This window comes from Chelonia mydas, chromosome 1 (genome assembly GCF_015237465.2).
Source record: "Chelonia mydas isolate rCheMyd1 chromosome 1, rCheMyd1.pri.v2, whole genome shotgun sequence".
Lineage (NCBI taxonomy): Eukaryota > Metazoa > Chordata > Testudines > Cheloniidae > Chelonia > Chelonia mydas.
Genome location: NC_057849.1, coordinates 71,996,440 through 72,015,955, shown reverse-complemented (window position 1 = coordinate 72,015,955; position 19,516 = coordinate 71,996,440). Strand labels below are relative to the sequence as shown.

General features: G+C 41.0%; 1 protein-coding gene across 6 annotated transcripts in view; it reads left to right on the top strand.

Annotated features, from left to right (window-relative positions):
• The window catches only part of PCDH9 (protocadherin 9), an 873,980-nt gene extending 858,910 nt beyond the window's left edge, over positions 1 to 15,070 (top strand). For all 6 annotated transcript variants that reach the window (XM_043533761.1, XM_043533763.1, XM_043533782.1 and 3 more), the window contains one exon: positions 8,866 to 15,070. In XM_043533761.1, the coding sequence (XP_043389696.1) occupies positions 8,866 to 9,239 (374 nt within the window). In that variant the 3' untranslated portion in view covers positions 9,240 to 15,070. The remainder of the gene's footprint in view (positions 1 to 8,865) is intronic.
• The last annotated feature ends 4,446 nt before the right edge of the window (positions 15,071 to 19,516 follow it).

The window sequence follows — 19,516 nt, the reverse complement described above, 5'->3', positions numbered from 1 at the left end:
GCCTCTCATTAATTGGAATGCAAAATTGCGCAAGTCATTAATAACAGGTTTTGTACGCAGTGGCTACATAGTATTATTATTGAGTGAGATCGGTGAAACAGAAACATGAAGACTTACTTAAAATCAAAATAAAACCAAGCATAAGCATAACTGTACAAAAACAGGTACATATTACAAAACACCTCCAAGGCTGGCATACTTGCAATCCTATAGTGACCATTAGAAATTAAGATGAAGACAACAGTAAGTGGAGAGCACCGTAAGTGGGCAGTGATGAGCTAGTTACCACCTTCCTGTCATCCCAATGTCCCAGCTAGGGTTGGTATGACCATCTTTTTATACCCTAACCCTTGCATCCCCCACACAACCAGGACCATGTACGATTTAGGCTTAAGCACCCTGCCCATATTTGTCATTCTGAGGGAACCATAATTAAGGTTCCAATTGCTACCATAGGCTATTAGCATCATACATTTCCCAGAAGTTTTGATACGTAAATGTGGTTATTCCATGGTTACCTGTATGCCGAAATCCCAAAGAAATCTGGTATTTCAAGCTTAAACTGCTCTTTTTCCTTTTACTTGCTTATTACAATATACATATTGCTAAATCTTATAACACTAGGTCAAGTACTTTATCTAGGCTTCATACTTTTGAAACACCTACAACAAACACCTTTTACATCTGTTTTCCCTTCTTGCATTACAACTCTAATGGCTTCCATTTTACGATCTTAAAACATTTTAATGTGTTTTAATACATGATATATAGTTTAATCTTGCATAATAACTTTCCAAGGAACACACCAAGGAACGTGTGGGCCCCTTACTGAATGAGGGAGGCAACCTAGTGACAGAGGATGTGGAAAAAGCTAATGTACTCAATGCTTTTTTTGCCTCTGTTTTCACTAACAAGGTCAGCTCCCAGACTGCTGCGCTGGGCATCACAAAATGGGGAAGAGATGGCCAGCCCTCTGTAGAGATAGAGGTGGTTAGGGACTATTTAGAAAAGCTGGACGTGCACAAGTCCATGGGGCCGGACGAATTGCATCCGAGAGTGCTGAAGGAATTGGCGGCTGTGATTGCAGAGCCCTTGGCCATTATCTTTGAAAACTCGTGGCGAACGGGGGAAGTCCCGGATGACTGGAAAAAGGCTAATGTAGTGCCCATCTTTAAAAAAGGGAAGAAGGAGGATCCTGGGAACTACAGGCCAGTCAGCCTCACCTCAGTCCCTGGAAAAATCATGGAGCAGGTCCTCAAAGAATCAATCCTGAAGCACTTAGAGGAGAGGAAAGTGATCAGGAACAGTCAGCATGGATTCACCAAGGGAAGGTCATGCCTGACTAATCTAATCGCCTTTTATGATGAGATTACTGGTTCTGTGGATGAAGGGAAAGCAGTGGATGTATTGTTTCTTGACTTTAGCAAAGCTTTTGACACGGTCTCCCACAGCATTCTTGTCAGCAAGTTAAGGAAGTATGGGCTGGATGAATGCACTATAAGGTGGGTAGAAAGCTGGCTAGATTGTCGGGCTCAACGGGTAGTGATCAATGGCTCCATGTCTAGTTGGCAGCCGGTGTCAAGTGGAGTGCCCCAGGGGTCGGTCCTGGGGCCGGTTTTGTTCAATATCTTCATAAATGATCTGGAGGATGGTGTGGATTGCACTCTGAGCAAATTTGCGGATGATACTAAACTGGGAGGAGTGGTAGAAACGCTGGAGGGGAGGGATAGGATACAGAAGGACCTAGACAAATTGGAGGATTGGGCCAAAAGAAATCTGATGAGGTTCAATAAGGATAAGTGCAGGGTCCTGCACTTAGGACGGAAGAACCCAATGCACCGCTACAGACTAGGGACCGAATGGCTAGGCAGCAGTTCTGCGGAAAAGGACCTAGGGGTGACAGTGGACGAGAAGCTGGATATGAGTCAGCAGTGTGCCCTTGTTGCCAAGAAGGCCAATGGCATTTTGGGATGTATAAGTAGGGGCATAGCGAGCAGATCGAGGGACGTGATCGTTCCCCTCTATTCGACACTGGTGAGGCCTCATCTGGAGTACTGTGTCCAGTTTTGGGCCCCACACTACAAGAAGGATGTGGATAAATTGGAAAGAGTCCAGCGAAGGGCAACAAAAATGATTAGGGGTCTAGAGCACATGACTTATGAGGAGAGGCTGAGGGAGCTGGGATTGTTTAGTCTGCAGAAGAGAAGAATGAGGGGGGATTTGATAGCTGCTTTCAACTACCTGAAAGGGGGTTCCAAAGAGGATGGCTCTAGACTGTTCTCAATGGTAGCAGATGACAGAACGAGGAGTAATGGTCTCAAGTTGCAATGGGGGAGGTTTAGATTGGATATCAGGAAAAACTTTTTCACTAAGAGGGTGGTGAAACACTGGAATGCGTTACCTAGGGAGGTGGTAGAATCTCCTTCCTTACAGGTTTTTAAGGTCAGGCTTGACAAAGCCCTGGCTGGGATGATTTAACTGGGACTTGGTCCTGCTTTGAGCAGGGGGTTGGACTAGATGACCTTCTGGGGTCCCTTCCAACCCTGATATTCTATGATTCTATGATTCTATGATTCCCTAAAATCAGGCCGCGGTGAAGGGTCAACACCATGTTCACCACCATACCTAACAGCAATGCATCCTGGCTAATGGATCCTAATTCACAGGGGAGGCTGAAAAGCATCTCTGAGTATAGCTTAACTTGTGGTCTTGACTCTTTCACATTTAAAGAATGAGCCTCCAGCTTTGAGCAAGAGGGTACTGAAGGAGCCGGTTGAAAAGCAGCTGGTCAACATGCCAGAAGCTAGTTGCTAATTGCAGCAGTTAGTTAATCAATGAAATAACAGTTCAGCTCCTGGGTATAATAAAATGAGATAAAAGACCACTCCGAATTTCCACAATTAGGGTATGGCCAACATTTGACTGGCATTTAACTGCTTGCACCTGTCTCCTTTTGAGGCAGCAAGCCATGCAGTTGCCTGACAGCTATTAACAGAATAAAATAATAAAAAAAGGCCTTTTTGAGGCATAAGATCTTTTATTAATAGTAACCAAGACAATTTAAGGGAGTGTTTGTTATGTACTTTTGTGTTTGCTTTCAAAACATTTAAATCCAGAGACAGATGGCTTGTACAGTTTTATCAGCAGTTGTGTCATTATGTATTCAAGCAGCCAAGACTGATAACCAGGCTCATGCATTACAGATTGTTCGGAGAACAAATACTTTGAAAAAACATATCAATAAAGTACTTCAGTGTGGAAAAACTTGATACAGTGACATTTTTTGGAGAGAAAGGAAACAAATTAATGCAATTATGAAATTAAAGCATCAGGAATAGGTTTTTAAGTGGTGTCATTGTTTGCAGTAATGAAACAAGTTTAGAAAATTGGGTGAAAGCTATTGTTTGGTAGTGGTGGAGGGGAAAGATAATTACCAGTAAGTCAACATTGTGCTTTCTCAATACAAATAGCTAATGCTACCGTCCTGCGTATCCCAAAAGATTCTTTCCCCCATCATACTGTTCATGATTATTTCACTTGTGCCATTGAATACTAAGAAGACTCTTAAGAAGGAATGAACTATCTTCACAGAGAACATAATTACACAAGACAGGAGCAGAAGAAAACCATGCTACTGTGTTTTATTTTTATTGTGCTGAGCTCATATTTTCTCCAAAACTAATTATTTTTTCTTCTAAATCACATACCTCTTGCATCAGGGGATTTGCAGAGCCCCCAAAGCATCATAATGATTATTAGTAAGATGTATTAAATGTATTGTGGTTGCATCTAAATGCCCTAATCAGAGATCATGGTGCCTATGATGATAGTCACCATATGTACATATTATAAATGAGACTGTCCTTGTCCCAGATTGGAATGTACTGTTATTCCATTAAAGGTATTGTCTATAACCTGAAATGTACCCCTGGGTGTACACATAATGTAGCATCACTTCAAACAAAAAGTAAGAGGCTGTTTTTATGTTGTGATGCTTTAAAGGCAAAGTATCAAAATGTTATTTGCTGATTAACAATTATATATAGTCATTCAAGGCATTTTGTCCAATTATTCCATAGTTAAACCTCACAATTTTCTAGTGAGACTGGTAAACACTCTCTGCATTTTACAGACTAGGGAAACTGAGTCAGAGAGCGTCAGTGACTTGTTCCAAGTCTACAGTGGGAATGAGTATTACAGGAGTGTTCCTGACTCCCAGGCCTGTACTGTGAGTGCTAGAGCCAAAACACTACTCATATATTTGCAGGTGAAACCCCACAAAGAGCAAGATTTGCCCTCTACAGAGAGTACTACACCCCTCTCAGGCTTGTCTGCATTTGAAATCTATAAATAGAGACAGCAGAGAACAAAAACACATCCCTCTTTGAAATGAATTGGATTGAGAAAGTCTTTTGGAGAGTCAAAGTGAGAAAGTGACATTTGGCTAACCTGAAATATGGGAAATGCCCCTTTCAAAGTGACCTGAAGAAGAGCTCTGTGTAGCTCAAAACCTTGTCTCTCTCACCAACAGATGTTGGTCCACTAAAAGATATTACCTCACCCACCGTGTTCCTCCAAAATAGGTGATTATCTCCACAGCACCATCCTGTCTCTGTTTATTAGACAGCCAGGGGTGAAAGTAAGTCTAGGGACTTACCGGTATGGGGCTGGACTGGGGGAGGTCAGAGCCAGCCCCTGCCCACCCTGTACCGGCAAGTGCCTCCTTCCCCCTCCCCGGGGTAACAGCGGCAGCCGGGGGCTCTGGCAGCGGTTTAAAGGGCCCTGGGCAGTAGCTGCGGCTGGAGCCCTGGGCCCTTTAAATTGTCCCCAGAGCTCCGTCGCCGCTTCCCCAGGGCTCCGGTGCAGGGCTCCGGGGATGGGGCTCTGGCCACCACTACCGCCCTGGGCCCTTTAAATCATCCCTGGAGCCTGCCCTGGGGAAGTGGTGGCGGGGCTCCGGGGACGATTTAAAGGGTCCAGGTCTCGGCCGCTGCTACCGCCCCAGCTCTGCCGCCGCTACCCCAGGGCTCCAGCAACGGGGCTCTGGCAGCAATTTAAAGGGCCGTGGGCTCCAGACGCTGCCGGGAGCCGCAGGCCCTTTAATTTGAGCCTGGGGAAGCTGATCCACCCTGGTACAGCGCACCAGCTCTTGCCGGTACACCATAGCAGGGCGTACCGGCTTACTTTCACCTCTGTAGACAGCCCCTTATTCTTAGGAATAGATATTTAAATAGCACCTTTCATCCAAATATTTCAAAACTCTCCACAAACTTCACCAACTTAAAAGGAAATCCATTCCGAGATTAACTGTATTATCACTCTAGGACTCTTACTAAGGAAAGCTAAACACATGAAGTAAATCTCTCCAAGATTAATTTGACATGGCTTATAGGGCCACATGCATATTTTGTTCTAAGTAAAAACAGCTTATTACCCATTTAAATTCTAAACTCAAGTGATTGCCATAACTCTTTGAACTTTATTTTATTTTATTTAGCTAAACAGGGCGACATAACAGATCCACTTCAGGAGTGTGAAGCTGAGAGTTCTCTTGTTAACCTGCTATTACATTGCAAATTGGAAGCCCAGGGTGCATGAACTGTATTTCTTGAACTGTGTCACTCTGTGGTGAAGGCTTTTCTTTGTGTATTGAAAGTTTTAATCCCTGCCAAACCTTTCCTCCTTGGGTCAGCAAGATAGCATTTTACTGTGTGATCAGGCCAGTTGGAAAGAGTTTTGCCACTTCTCACTTTCTTCCTGTGAAAATGGGAAAAACCTAATTAAAATTAAATTTCTGTTCTCAGCAGAAAAAAAAATCAGCTTTTAACCTATAGATAACCTTTGGAAATGTTAACAACATACTGGGATTACTTCCTTTACTTACTATAGCTTTTTTGTACTAAGTACTTGCCTCAATTTGATTATTGCTGTATAGTGGTGATTTCAAAGAGGGGCTTTTATAGAACAAGAATCTCTCTCTTCCCATGAATTATCACAGCTCTTATTTTAAAACCAAGATTATTGGCTCTCCTTGAAATGTGTGCTAAACTTCTGCTTTGCAGTCACTTTTTTACCCTAAATTATTGCAGAACTGATTATTTCATCTTGAATTGCCCCAATGTCACTGGGTCTTTATATTTCTTAAATTATTCCAATTGATTGCAATGGGAAATTTGCTTGTACAAGGGTTGCAGGAGCTTCCAGTCATAGCTCAGCTAGTTAAAAAGACATTATTACTTTTGTTGGCCATAGTACCCAGAATCTACTGTTAGAGACTGATATTCAAAAAGGGTTGTTCCTGCCCAAGTGACCTCACAATCTAAGAAAAGATGTTCAGAGATAAGGATGAAGGAAACGATAGTTGACGTGTTTTTTAAGAAAATGCATCTAAATTAGATTTGCTAAAATGGAGTCTAAATGCAACAGATGATTAACATGTGGAACTCACTGCCACAGGATCTCATGAGGCAATTAGCCTAGGAAGATTAAAAAAACATTAGGCAAGTTAAAAAGAATAGCAGCTACAATTAGACTAATTAGGATGATCTGGGGATTTGAAAATAAACCTGCTATGCTGCATTTGCTGCAGTTGAAGAGACTGAAATCTCCATTGTCGCTGCAGCACAAACATCTTCATGTAAATATCTTCAGTGATAATTACTGGCCCAAATTCACAACTATAAAGGCATCTTTGTGCTGGCACAGCCCTCACAGACTGGTCTTTCTGTGGTCCGTATTTTTCTTCTGATTAATGCTAACCTGCATGACTTCAGCATTCATGCCTATCTGGCTAACCTCATTCTCAAAATCAATCCATAATTTCCTTCCTGTTACTTCACTGTTTAATCAAGAAAAAAAATGCTTCTTAACTCTTTGACTGCCTGGAGGTCTAGGCCGTTGATTTGCCCTGAAGTCAAGAAAAGGATTCCCTATTGAAGGTCTTCATCAAAATCATCATACATCTAGCAAGGGATCATGACCAATCATTGGTCATTGGGTGTATATATTCTCAGATGTTGAGAAACAGATAATAAAGACACATGTGGCAGTTTATCAGTCTTTTGGAACGTTACCCTATGTGTAAATCCAGTCTGATCAGATCAGTGTCTCAGCTGCAAGTTCACTCACTTAGAAATAGGCTAAGATGGGGGAGAAGGTCAGCACTTTCTGGAGATATAGGTGTCTTGTCCACTGTGCTGATAGTCAGGCCTCTGAAGCAGGCCAGCTGTGCTCTCCATAGTGGGTGAAAGATGACGTGGGTCTTTAATATGCATAGCATATTACAGACTGCATGGTCCATCTCCTGTGGTCTCATATTCATGAACATAAGAAAACCATGAGAACACAAGTGAGTTACGGAAGGTTCACATTGTGTGTACCCTTTGATTTATGTAGTTTTATAGCAAATCTTTGAGATGCATATTAATGTCCAGTGGGACTAATGTATTTCATCTATTTACTGTACCAAATGGGGATCTGTATGTGGCAAGACAATTTGACAATGGTACGGATTCTCTCATCCTCTCATTCTGTTTACTTTGTTCCACTCAGGTGCTGCAGAGTTGTAGGAGCTAGACCAGGGGCGGGCAAACTTTTTGGCCTGATTGCCACATCGGGTTTCCAAAATTGTATGGAGGGCCGGTTAGGGGAGGCTGTGTCTCCACAAACAGTTAGGCGTGGCCTGGCCCCCAACCCCTATCCAACTCTCCCTGTTCCCTGCCCCATCCACCACTCCCTGTCCCCTGACTGCCCCCAGACCCCTCGCCCCTGACTGCCCCCTACTGCCCCATCCAACCCCTCCTCTCATTCCTGACTGCCCCCTGGGGACTCCTGCCCCTATGCAATGCCCCTGTTCCCCATCCTCTGACTGCCCTGCCCCCTATTCACTCCCCCACCCCTGACCACTCCCTGAACTCCCCTACCCTCTATCCAATCCCTCCCTGCCCCCTTCCCGCACTGCCTGGAGCACCAGTGGCTGGCGGTGCTACAGCCAAGCTGCCCGGCTGGAGCCAGCCATGCCACCAGGCAGCTCAGAGCACTGGGTCAGGCTGGCCTCTGCAGCTGCGCTGTCCCAGGAGCTTGCAATCCCGCCGCCCAGAGCATTGCACCAGCGGTGCAGTGAGCTGAGGCTGCAGGGAAGGGGGAACAGCAGGGGAGGGGCCGGGGGCTAGCCTTCTGGGCCAGGAGCTTAGGGGCTGGGCAGGAGGGTCCTGCAGGCTGGATGTGGACCGCGGGCCATAGTTTGCCCACCTCTGATCTAGACCTAACTAGCCAGCTGAGAATTCCCTATCATTCCTGCTCCTACATCCAGGGCCCCACATACCTGGAAATGGGAGGCGAGATGAGAGCATACCTGGGCTATGCCAATTCACCCCGGCATAAGGTCTCATAGAGAATCTTGGTCAATGTGTTTGCTCAACACTGTTTTTCCTCTGCTCAAGTGTTTACTTCCTTAGTAAGGAATCCTTAAAAACGGGATTGGAACTGATTCATATCCAGTGTCTGAGTCTGTTGGCTAATGACTAATTTATCCCTTTTTGAGGAACAGGGAAGTATACGGGCAATGACACAGAAGATCTAGTCAAAATGTTTTGATCACAAAAGTCACAGTTCACCAATGACCTTAATAACAGATAACCACTCTCTGTTAGCATGCAAGTGTATTTTGACACTGTGACATTGACATAATGTCACTTTTTTAAGTCAGTGGCACAGTTGGTTGTAGGGTTAAGAACATTGCAATTACTTTTCCCATTCTAGCAAATGTCAGGAGTACATGCAGCTTTGATAGCAATGTTTCCAAAGTGAAAGGCTAACACTATTTCTTTCTCTCTTTTTTCTGGTCTCCTTTGTTGTCTTCCGCAGATGGGCCTCTTGGTCCACGAGGATTAGCTGAAGCTACAGAGATGTGTACTCAAGAATGCCTGGTTTTGGGTCACTCAGATAACTGTTGGATGCCTCCCAGCCTAGGTCCATACCAGCAGCCAAAGTCGCCTCTCTCCACCTTTGCACCTCAGAAAGAATGGGTTAAGAAGGACAAACTAGTGAATGGACACACGTTGACAAGAACCTGGAAAGAAGATAGCAACAGAAACCAGTTCAGTGACCGAAAGCAGTATGGCTCTGGTGAGGCCCATTTCAACACTGGCAATCACATGACTGACATTCCTTTGGCTAACTTGAAGTCTTATAAACAGGCCTCAGGACCTGCTGAGAGTCCAAAGGAGCACCAGCTATAAGAAATGGCTACTTTGGATCAATGACTTTAGTCTACTTAGACTTGCTAATACTGTGTGCGTGTGTGTGTCAGAGCTTTATGTACTGGGTAGACCTCTAGAACTATGCTTCACATAGCAGAGAGATGCATATCTTTGTGTTAGCCCAATGGAAAGTATCATGTTCTGCAACACAAAAGAGTGTTTCTACTAGTTGTGTGGTTTTGTTAAATAGACATGATTAAACTCTGCCGAGATCTCTCCAGTTTGCAAATATCCTTTTTCGTTTGTTTGGTTTTTGACCCTGGACTGCTGCTACAAACAACAGAAGATGCATTTGGAGAGTGATAGAGCAAGAGAGAGAGTTCAGTGGTTTCTGATGATTGAAAAGCATATCCAGTTAGAAAACTGTGCTCTTGCTGTCATTGATCTGTGCTGGGACTGCTATACTTGATATCATACTGCAAACAAAACAACTAAAACTATAACTATTAAACCTATTGTGCTATTAACGACATTAGTGGACACTTGTAAGTCAATCAGTGTTCAAATACTTGTAAATAGGAACAATTATTACTAACAAAATTTGTGTACTTATAACGTTCACCTAAAAAGGATACTGTAGCATAATTCTTTGTTTCACAGTTGCTTTTTGCTTTCTTTCATTTGCTTCCTGTTGTTTTGTTTTGTTTTTAATTTCAGTGATGGTGTTTCTGTGTTAGTAGTCTGTCTGACACACAAAGTTCCAAGGAACTCAAAACACTTGTGTTTAAAAAATAAACCAAACAAAAAACCTCTTGCTTGTGTTTAACAGCAGATGATGCTGGCATTCTAGTAAGCAAAACTGTTTGCAAATATTAAAAAACAAAAGGACTTACGCAAGGGCTTTAAACTTTCAAAACTTTAATTTCACTTCCATTCTGTTTTGCAAAGCAGGGGAATTTAAAAAAAAATGAAAAAGAAGTTAGCTACGTGGGTGGTGGCAAAGGAGTGTCAGAGGGCATTTATTTAGGAACCCTGATCAGTTAATTGTAGTCTCTCAATTAATGAAAAGTAACAGTGTGCTATTTTGGAGTAGAAGAAGGAAAATTTGAAGAAACAAAATACAAGGATCATTTTCTTTCCAATTGGGCAAGTGTGTGTCTATACCTAAGACAGTTTGTATTGCTGAAAAAGCGGCGTTTGTGTTGATCCTCATCTGCGTTAATGTTGTAGTAACACAAGTGTTTTTAGACCATAGCCACAGAATATTTAATGTGTTGTGCCTTCATGATGTAACAGAGCATTCTCCTGGTAGGCTAGTTGGGGAAACTAAGGGTTAAAACTCTAATTATTGCTGTTTAACTGTTTGTTATCATAGTTGGTCAATGCCTGGCAGGTACCGGCGTCATGTCACTTCAGTCAAACCAGCAGAGTGACTCCTACTATTAATAAGATCTAAGTTGCACGTAAAACAAATCCAAATCTGGACATTCTTAGGCGGTTTTTGTTAAGGCATGACAGATGATTTAAACAAATAAATAGCATGCAGAAAAAAAATAAGAAAAAAAAAAGAAAAAAAGAAAAGAAAAAAAAAGTCCTTACAGGAAAAAAAAAAGGGAAAATTATCTTATGCCACAGTTGATCAGTCTTAAAATAACAAAGTTAGGTAATCTGAAGGTTAATTTGTTCTTACCAAAAAAAAAAAGAAAAGTTTTTTTTTGTATATAGCAGTTCACAGTTTTTTTCCACCACAGTATAAAGACATAAAATGGGTTAGGGGTGCATTGCTTATTGCAGTACTTATGTCAGTTTGTGAGGGGTGTTTGATGACTTTGACAGAATAAATATCTAAACAGTTATCCTTGTTACTGCTTTGCCAGTTCAACGTTATTTACAGTTATTCAGCTCTTGCAATAAATGTTCTGAATTCCTGATTGTCTTGTGTTAGTTCTTGGGCAAATGCCTAAGGGACTTTATTCCCATTCATTTCCTTTATTGCTGGTGGTGGCTCATTATGAATATATAAGTTATTCTTCTAAACATATCCATTTGGTTCACCTAGTCCTGGATGAGGAAGGTACAGAGAGAAAATGGCAATCATTTAGGGCCTTATTCAGCAACTTTTCTGGTGAGTCGGACCTCACTGAAAATGAGTCCTGTAGAACTTCAGGAGCAAGGGACCACTTACCAGGAATTAAGGGTGTCAGCATCTGTCCAACTTTGTTAGGCAAACCTATGCACACAGAGTAACCAGGAGCTATTGGCAAATGGAAGTAAAGAAACATCTCCCCATCATGCTTAGTAACCTTAGTGGCCCCTAAAAAAATACTGCATTTACCTCTTTGCAGTTTGTTAATCTAATCTCAGAGTATTCTGTGGTATTTTCAATTTTAAGAATAGAAGGTACCACAGTAATGTCAAAATACTGTGATGTAGTAAATGGGGATATTTTTAAAGATCAGTCACTGTGGTCACGTAATAGTTTTTTGTTGCTTTATAGAAAAAGAAACACACTGAAATAAAGGGGTAATGAGAAATGTAACCTATTTTTTGATTGTGCTGAGTTTCAAAACCTAGAGATGAAATGAATTGCAAATTAAAAATAGAAAAACTGTTTGAGATCCTAAACATCTCTCAAAATGCCTTAAAATTAAAAATAAGGGCCTTTTTTAAGAAGACTATTTGAAAACTAGTTCCTATTTGCTTACCCGTCAGGAACAGAGTTCCCTCTCTGGCCAGTAAGAATTGACTATGACATTTCCACAGCCAGATAGGAGCCATATTCCTTAATCTACTTCCATAGTTTGTGTTGTCATCAACTCTTGCAGGAAAAACACAGAAATACAAGCTAGGATCCTGGTAGGTGAAATATTTTTTTTTTTATTTCACTCTAAATGAGTTACTCATTTGTAATTGTAAGTCTTTAATATATTCACCAGCTTTGAAATTAAAAAAAAAAATCAGTTCACCATTAATATGGTAATACACTATGTCTTAGTCCCATTAAAACAAATGGGAGTTTTGCCACTCGCTTCAATAGGCTCTGGATTTGGCCCTAAATATTTAGTCAGTGAGTACTCATTTATTTACAACTAATTAGTTGGCTCAGTGCCTGGTACTAGCACTGTTGTGTACATCCCATATATTAAAAAAAAACAAAAACCCACACACTTGAAATGCTGAGGAATTCACTGATGTGCCAGACAAGGAGTTCTTCCCCCTCCCGCCTTGCAGAGGCTGAAAATGTTGATAGATGCCCAGGATTATTCACATGTTCCTTCAGCTCTCATGGCTTGGCACCAAGCATTACGGACAATTATTGGTGAGCAAGCTGGGCTGTATGTGGATGCCTTGCTTGTGTCAGTTCCAGACTGCTTCCCTCAGTTGGGCAAGGTGGGTGCATTTTCCCTCCCCCAGATATACACATTTAAAGGAATGTGTGGAAAGATAAACCACAGGCTGCTTTGATATTCATTTATTTTTAAGATCAGATAAGTAGGGAGGGGCAGAATCATACAGGACTTTAAAGGCAGTGATTGAAAGTTTAATTCTGAAGCCATTTGAGGGGTCGTGGCCCTGGAGGGATTTAAAGAAGGGGGTGATACGGCCAAGCATAACTCTTAGGATGACAGTATGGAGGGAGAAAGTACTACAGTGATGCATGCCACATAAGAAGATAACAAACAATGCTCCCATTGCCATGAGAACACTCTCATGATATACAGCATGGTCATAGGAAGGACTGATCTTTGGTAGGACAGATTCTCTATGACCACATAGTTACAATTCAGGCAATTAATTATAAAATATGGCTGTCTTCCTTGTGTGCCTGTGTTTGTGATGTTGCCAAATCAATACTATCAGTGCTGTGCAACACACACAGCCAAAACAAAAGAGCATTCATACCTTCCTCCTTACCACACTCTGTTACCTTTAGTTATTGCTAAGGTGTGAGACTACTTGCCTTACCCAGAGACTACAGCACAGGGCTTCACAGAATCTTAGAAATGGCAAGTCCAGCCCACTGTGCTGAGGCAAGCCCAAGTAAATCTAGACCATCCCTGTCAGCTGTCTGTCCAACCTGTCCTTAAAAACGTCCAGTGAGAGAGATTGTACAATCTCCATTGGAAGCCTGGACCAGAGTTTAACTACCCTTATAGTTAGAAAGTTTTTCCAATATCTAACCAAAATCTCCCTTGCTGCAGATTAAGCTGATTACTTCTTGTCCTACCTTCAATGGACATGGAGAACAATTGACCACAGTCTTCTCCTCAACAGCCCGCAACACATTTGAAGACTATCATCAGTAATCTGTGGTTCCATAGCTAAATAATTTGCTGTGGCACGCGACACTTTCTAAAGAATGATTTTTGAGCTCCAAAACCTCAGCTTTCATTAATGAAAAATTTCTAGCCCTTTCTGCTGTGAAGAAAACCTTGAAAATGTGAACCAAGCATAAACCAATGCACTGTCTTTCGTAATCTACACACTGCCTGAGACAATAGCTCTCAGAGAGATGAACGAATTTAGGATTTTTTTTCTCTGAAAGCTAAAGACAACAATTTAATTGTTAGCATTATTCATATTCCACTGCTGATCATTTTAGCAGATAATGTGTTTATCCCACAATCCGATAGTGCTTCTGACTTCTTGACTTGTCCCGCAAGCCCTAAGTGGTTTATATCCCGCTGCCAAAGCCTTCAGCTTCACTTTCCCCCAATTTACTGACTGCATTTCCTAATTCTGCAAAACTGGCTTTGTGGAAATGTAATCCCCATAGTATAGCTATTTACTATGCTCTCTTAAGTTCCTTGGGGCAGGGACCATTCTTTGTTTTGTACTGCACTGAGGACAGTGACAACACAGCAGAGGGCCAGATTCTGAGTCCACTGGCTTCAATGGAAGCCCTTCAGTGGTCCATAATTAGTAAAAACGATAAACTGCAAGTGCTTCAATGCCCCTTGCATTGGCAACTCTTTGAAAAAATGAAGACAATATCGACCGGATTTATTAAATAAATTGTAGTTTATTCTTAAACTATTGGCTTTATAATTAACTTTAACAAGTACATATCTAGCAGCTCATTTTCTTTTTGATCTACACACATAGATTCCCTGGAACTTATGTGCTGACATGTGGCCTAATTCTGCCAAATGCTGAGCTGCTCCTTCAAGGAGCTGAGCACCTTCTCCTGACCTTGCAGACAATGGAAGCTGAGAATAGTCATCACCACCTTGTAGGAGAAGCTCAGCATCTGCTAGGACTGGGCCCATGTGGTAGCATGTTGTACATTAGTTTTTGAAGAATTAATGTTCTCACTGACTGTATCACTTAATGTAACAGTCTATTTGCAGCTGTAATATTTGTACTGCTGCCTGATTGATGGAGTGTAAAAGTAGCTCTTTAGCTACCAGACAGGATCTCAAGTTCTGGTTGCCTATTAGGACTGGAAAGAATTCAAAAGAAGGTAATGTCCCTCAATCCAAACATCATGCTCCATGGATCACAGCCACTTTGAAATCAATCTGTCATGCCCAGGTATTGAAACACATTCTAGGAATGCATGGCATGTGAATAGATACCTTATTTATTTGTAATGATATATATTTAAATATTATCAAGCACATAATTGCTCAATATAATTTAATGGAATTTTTTGAATCTATGAATCTTGTTGTTTAATGTACTTTAAATTGTATGAAAAAGCATATTCTGAAGACTACCCTCACCTTTATTCATGAAATAAAGTTCTTTCTTTTGTGTGTTAATATCCCTGTTTGTACAAACATGCGATAAAGTGAAACGGCTAAGTACTGTGCAGGCATTGTAACTGTTTCTCTTATTGTCTAAATATATGCCTATGACAATTTTAACTAGTTATCCGAGTTTTAAGAATGTGTGTTCATTGTTATCTAGTATATAAGCCCAAATTCAAAGGAAAGCTGAGCCAAGTTAATTCCTTGTGTAACTCTGAATGGCCCAATTGCTTAAAAATGTCTAAGCTGCCCTTGTTCGATGTGACCCACACACTTGACCTAGCCATAAAACAAACACGCAATACAATGCTTATGGCTCACTTACTGCAGATGTCACAAACCGGTGCATTTTTTTTAGTTCTCATCCAAAGTACTGTGAAACGCCAGTGCTGCATGGTCGTTGGTTACCAATTTTCCCTCTTTGTGAGCCTGCAGTACCCAAAAGATAATATTGTGAATGGCTGACTTAATAGTAGCTAAGTAAGGGAATCGGGTGCCTTACTTGCAGAGGCAGCTTTGTGTATTTCATCTACCAGGAAATTTTTTAGGGATGTTCAGCCTGACTATTAACCTGAATGGTGACCTTTTTGAGGGACTCAGGTTTTTCTCACTGGTAAGCCAGAAATATTTTGGTTGAATCCTGACTCTGTTGAAGTCAGTGGTAGTTTTGCCCTTGTCTCTGATGAGGCCAGGATGTCACCATTTGAGCCCTAACTATTTGGGATGTTCATTTCCTTCCAGGACATTTCTCTTCTTCCTTCCTATCCCTTCTCCCTTCCACTGGACTTGAGGGGACCCCCTTCCTGACTTTCCTTGCCTTTGGCGTTTTCTGGATATGTGGGAAATATAGGGAAGAAGATGCTAGAATGGTGGCTGGAGGCAGTTAGTTTCTTGAGACCTCTGAGCTCCTTTCTGTGCTGGATGGTTTTCCTTTCCGTCATAATTCCTCTTCAGGAATCCCAGATGGCTCCTCTCCCCATCAGCCATCTTCAGAACTCCCGAGTATATTTGTTCTCCCCTCCTCCATCCCTGGAAGGCCACCTGCACTCTTTGTATACTCAGAGTCAGGTAAAGCTCTTGCATGGCTGGATCTATCAACAACACCTCTTTCCTGGCACTGACAGACACATTTCTCAGTACCAGTCTCCGCCAAGGTGGGCACCCATGTGGTCCTGCAACCACCCAGGAGCTTGGGGACATGGTATCAAATGAGTGCTGATATGAAAGAGGGCTACTAACTCTCATGGCTGTTATCAGGAAAAAATAGGAGGACCAGCAACGAGCAGTTGTAATGGTTCTGGGGAGATCCGAGACTGCATGTCACCTTGTTACCTCCCTGTCTTCAGTGAGAGGGAGACTTGCTTGTACTTAACTGGGTATCATCTCCCTGACACCTTCAGTCTGTTAGCCATCTAAACAACCTCTGCTGAGCTATGCCAGCTGTTACTTTGCCTTGCAAGTTAACAGTATATGTACCCCAGTCCCTGAGCCACTTCAAAGTACTCTCCAGTAATGTCCAGCCCCTTATCCACTGTACGTTCACAGTAATACCAAGTCTACTGTATCTAAGGGATCAGTGTATATGCTAGCTTCTTTGATTCAACTCAGGATCAGCTCCTTGCATAATACCACAGCACTGAGATAGATACATTGTGAAAACAATCATCAGTTTTTTTCTCAAAGATCAAGATAATGGAAAGGTTGCATATAAAACAAAATCACAACACAATTCCGAGAGACTAGACTTAACAGGCTAGCCTTCTGTGTAAAGAAGTTGAACTCACCCAAAATGTTCTTTGCAGCATTTCAACAAAGTCTGGCTGAGATCCTGTTTTCAAGCATGTAATCACACTGCCCTATTGCTTCCTACGTTCAGGATAAAGAGGTGTCTTCCTTGCCTCCTACATATACCCTCGCCTCACCAAAGTTCATTGCCTTTGCACATAGCCAGGCTAAACCCCATGGCTTTTTTTTCCCCTATGTGTTCCTTTCCTGTTGACTTTAAATATGGGTCTTCCATTGCATTGGCTTTAGAGTGACCAGATGTCCTGATTTTATAGGGACAGTCCCAATATTCAGGGCTTTTTCTTATATAGGCACCTTTTACTTCTCATCCCTGTCCTGATTTTTTACACTTTCTATCTGGTCACCCTAGTCTGCTTATAATGTTACATTTACATTTTGATAGAGAGATATACATCTTATCGCCTGTCTGGATGAAAACTGTGGTTGTTGACAGACTTGAAAGCTTATTTTCAGTATATATAAACAACTCCTTAAATATCAGCTGTATATACATAAAACAGTGATTGAGGATCAAATATAACATAAGCATTTATAAATTACTTCAGAGGCCACTCTTTAGTGAGCTAGACTGTACATGCCAGACTCAGGAGATATTGGTAACATCTATGCAAATAGGAAAAGAATCACTCTCTACAAACTGTCTGTGAACAACCCATTGGCCATAAGGAATAAGAAATTATAATTGTGATCTGTGTCCAATTTGCAATGAGATTAAAACAAAGGACCATCTACAAAAAAACAAATTGCACATAACTTATAGTTCGATTAGCTGTAGCCAAAACCAAGATATAGTTGATGAGAATAAGGTTTTGAATGCCCTAATAGTGGATATACTTTCATGTTATGCAAGTTAAAGAAGCTATGAGTCGTGAAGATGTTCCTTTAATCTGATATTCTAAAATGTACAATGATGATATTCTACAATATAATGATGTTCTATAATATAATCACTATATACTGTTTATTTTCCTATTGCAAGTCATTTTCCAATTAACTAATATGTGGCTAGCACTCCATTATCTTTATTGATACTTAAAATTATTTCTGGATAATCTTTTATTTTCTTCTTAAAAGAAGAGTGGATTTCCCCCCTACACTGTGGGTCTTAGTTTTTATGCTTTCCAGGGCATAATTACATGTTTTTCAGTCTGTTTTTCCAGTAATTTAGCTTCTTTTGGGTTTGAATGTGATATCTGGCTTATGTGCTTTTGATTTTTTTAAAGTATTCCATGTGTATTGTTTTCTGCAGTGAATGTGCAAGGCCTGTGTTTTTAATGCATGATCTTGTGTTCCTAGGACACTTAAACTATATCTTCTTTGTGAAGTTGCATCTACATTATTGATAAAGATCATGCATAATTGCTGACAACCATGTGGTGTTAAATCCCCAAGAGCAAAATGAAAAGAACAGGAGGCAGCCACATAAAGACAATTGTTTTATCTACACAAGAAACCTGTACTTTGGTCTGAAAGCAAAAGGTACAACTGTCTATTCAATCAGCCAAAACTACATACTGTTGCTGACTGCAGTTCAGTGACACATTGTTTCTTCCCTGCTTCACAGACCAAATTAAATGAAATCAGGAAGTCTAATATATATATAAAATCACCAAAGAAGAAACTTATTTTTAGAAAGGGGCCTAAACCACATCTTTGGACCCAAACACTGCTGAACTCTGGGGGATGTTAGCTACAGATTTCGATATGAACTTAGTGATTTACCCCATGTGAATAAATGTCTAAAAATGACTGTAGCCCTGGATACTAATATTCCTGAATTACAGGAACGTTGAGAACACAACATGTTCCAAATGTTGAGGCACAGGCCTTACTGATATGGAGATTTAAGAAGCCCTGAGAGGGCATGTAAGGGGAACATAAACCTGCAATGTGGAATCAGGTTAAACAAATATATAATTTATTACTCCTACTGTCTTCTCCGTTTTTTGTTTTCTTTCCAGATATCTGCAGGATAATGCTGCTTGAGTTTAGAGAGAAGGTAGAGTACTTAAGCATATTCTTGCAAAGCCAGAGCCAACTTCACTCTATCTTTCTGTAGCTATCTCTGTACGGATAGCACTCTAGAGCTTCCATATGTGAAACCTTCATAATAGGCTCAGCCAGCCAGCCTTAACTGGCTTAAGCATCTTAGGTCTCCAAAGCCTGGATCACCTAATGAGTGTGCCCAGTTGGAACAATGTTTATTTTGCAAAAGTGGTAGTTGAAGAAAAGTATCCTGCTAGCATTTTGTTTTATTTGACTGTCCTACTGTATATGGTTCATTTACTACTGCTGAGGCTAAGAACAATAAGCTTACAAGTAATTCTATACCAATATTCATTCAATTAATATATGGTTTTTGTATGGGAAGTACAAAGAAATTGAGTTTCTCTGCATTTTCAGAATATCAAATATGTGATTATTGCATATAATAAGCTTGCAGTCACAGACTGTAATTCTTTGGTCCTGAACAATTGCACAATTACTAATTCAAATACAGTAACATAGGGTGTAGACACTGATGATTTAAAAAAGGACACTGATGACTTAATTAGGGCTCAAAATTTACCTGTTTTAAAAATGATAGCAATTCTGCTTGGCATACTTTGAGGTCTTTGGGGTATTTGAAGCAAACAATCCAAGAAGAATATTTTTTTTTAAAAAAATAGAACAGAAGGAGAAAGAAAGACAGAGATAAGGCACAGAAAAAATGTTTGGGTATTCAGCAACCCAAACAATGTTTTGGCTCTGTACTCA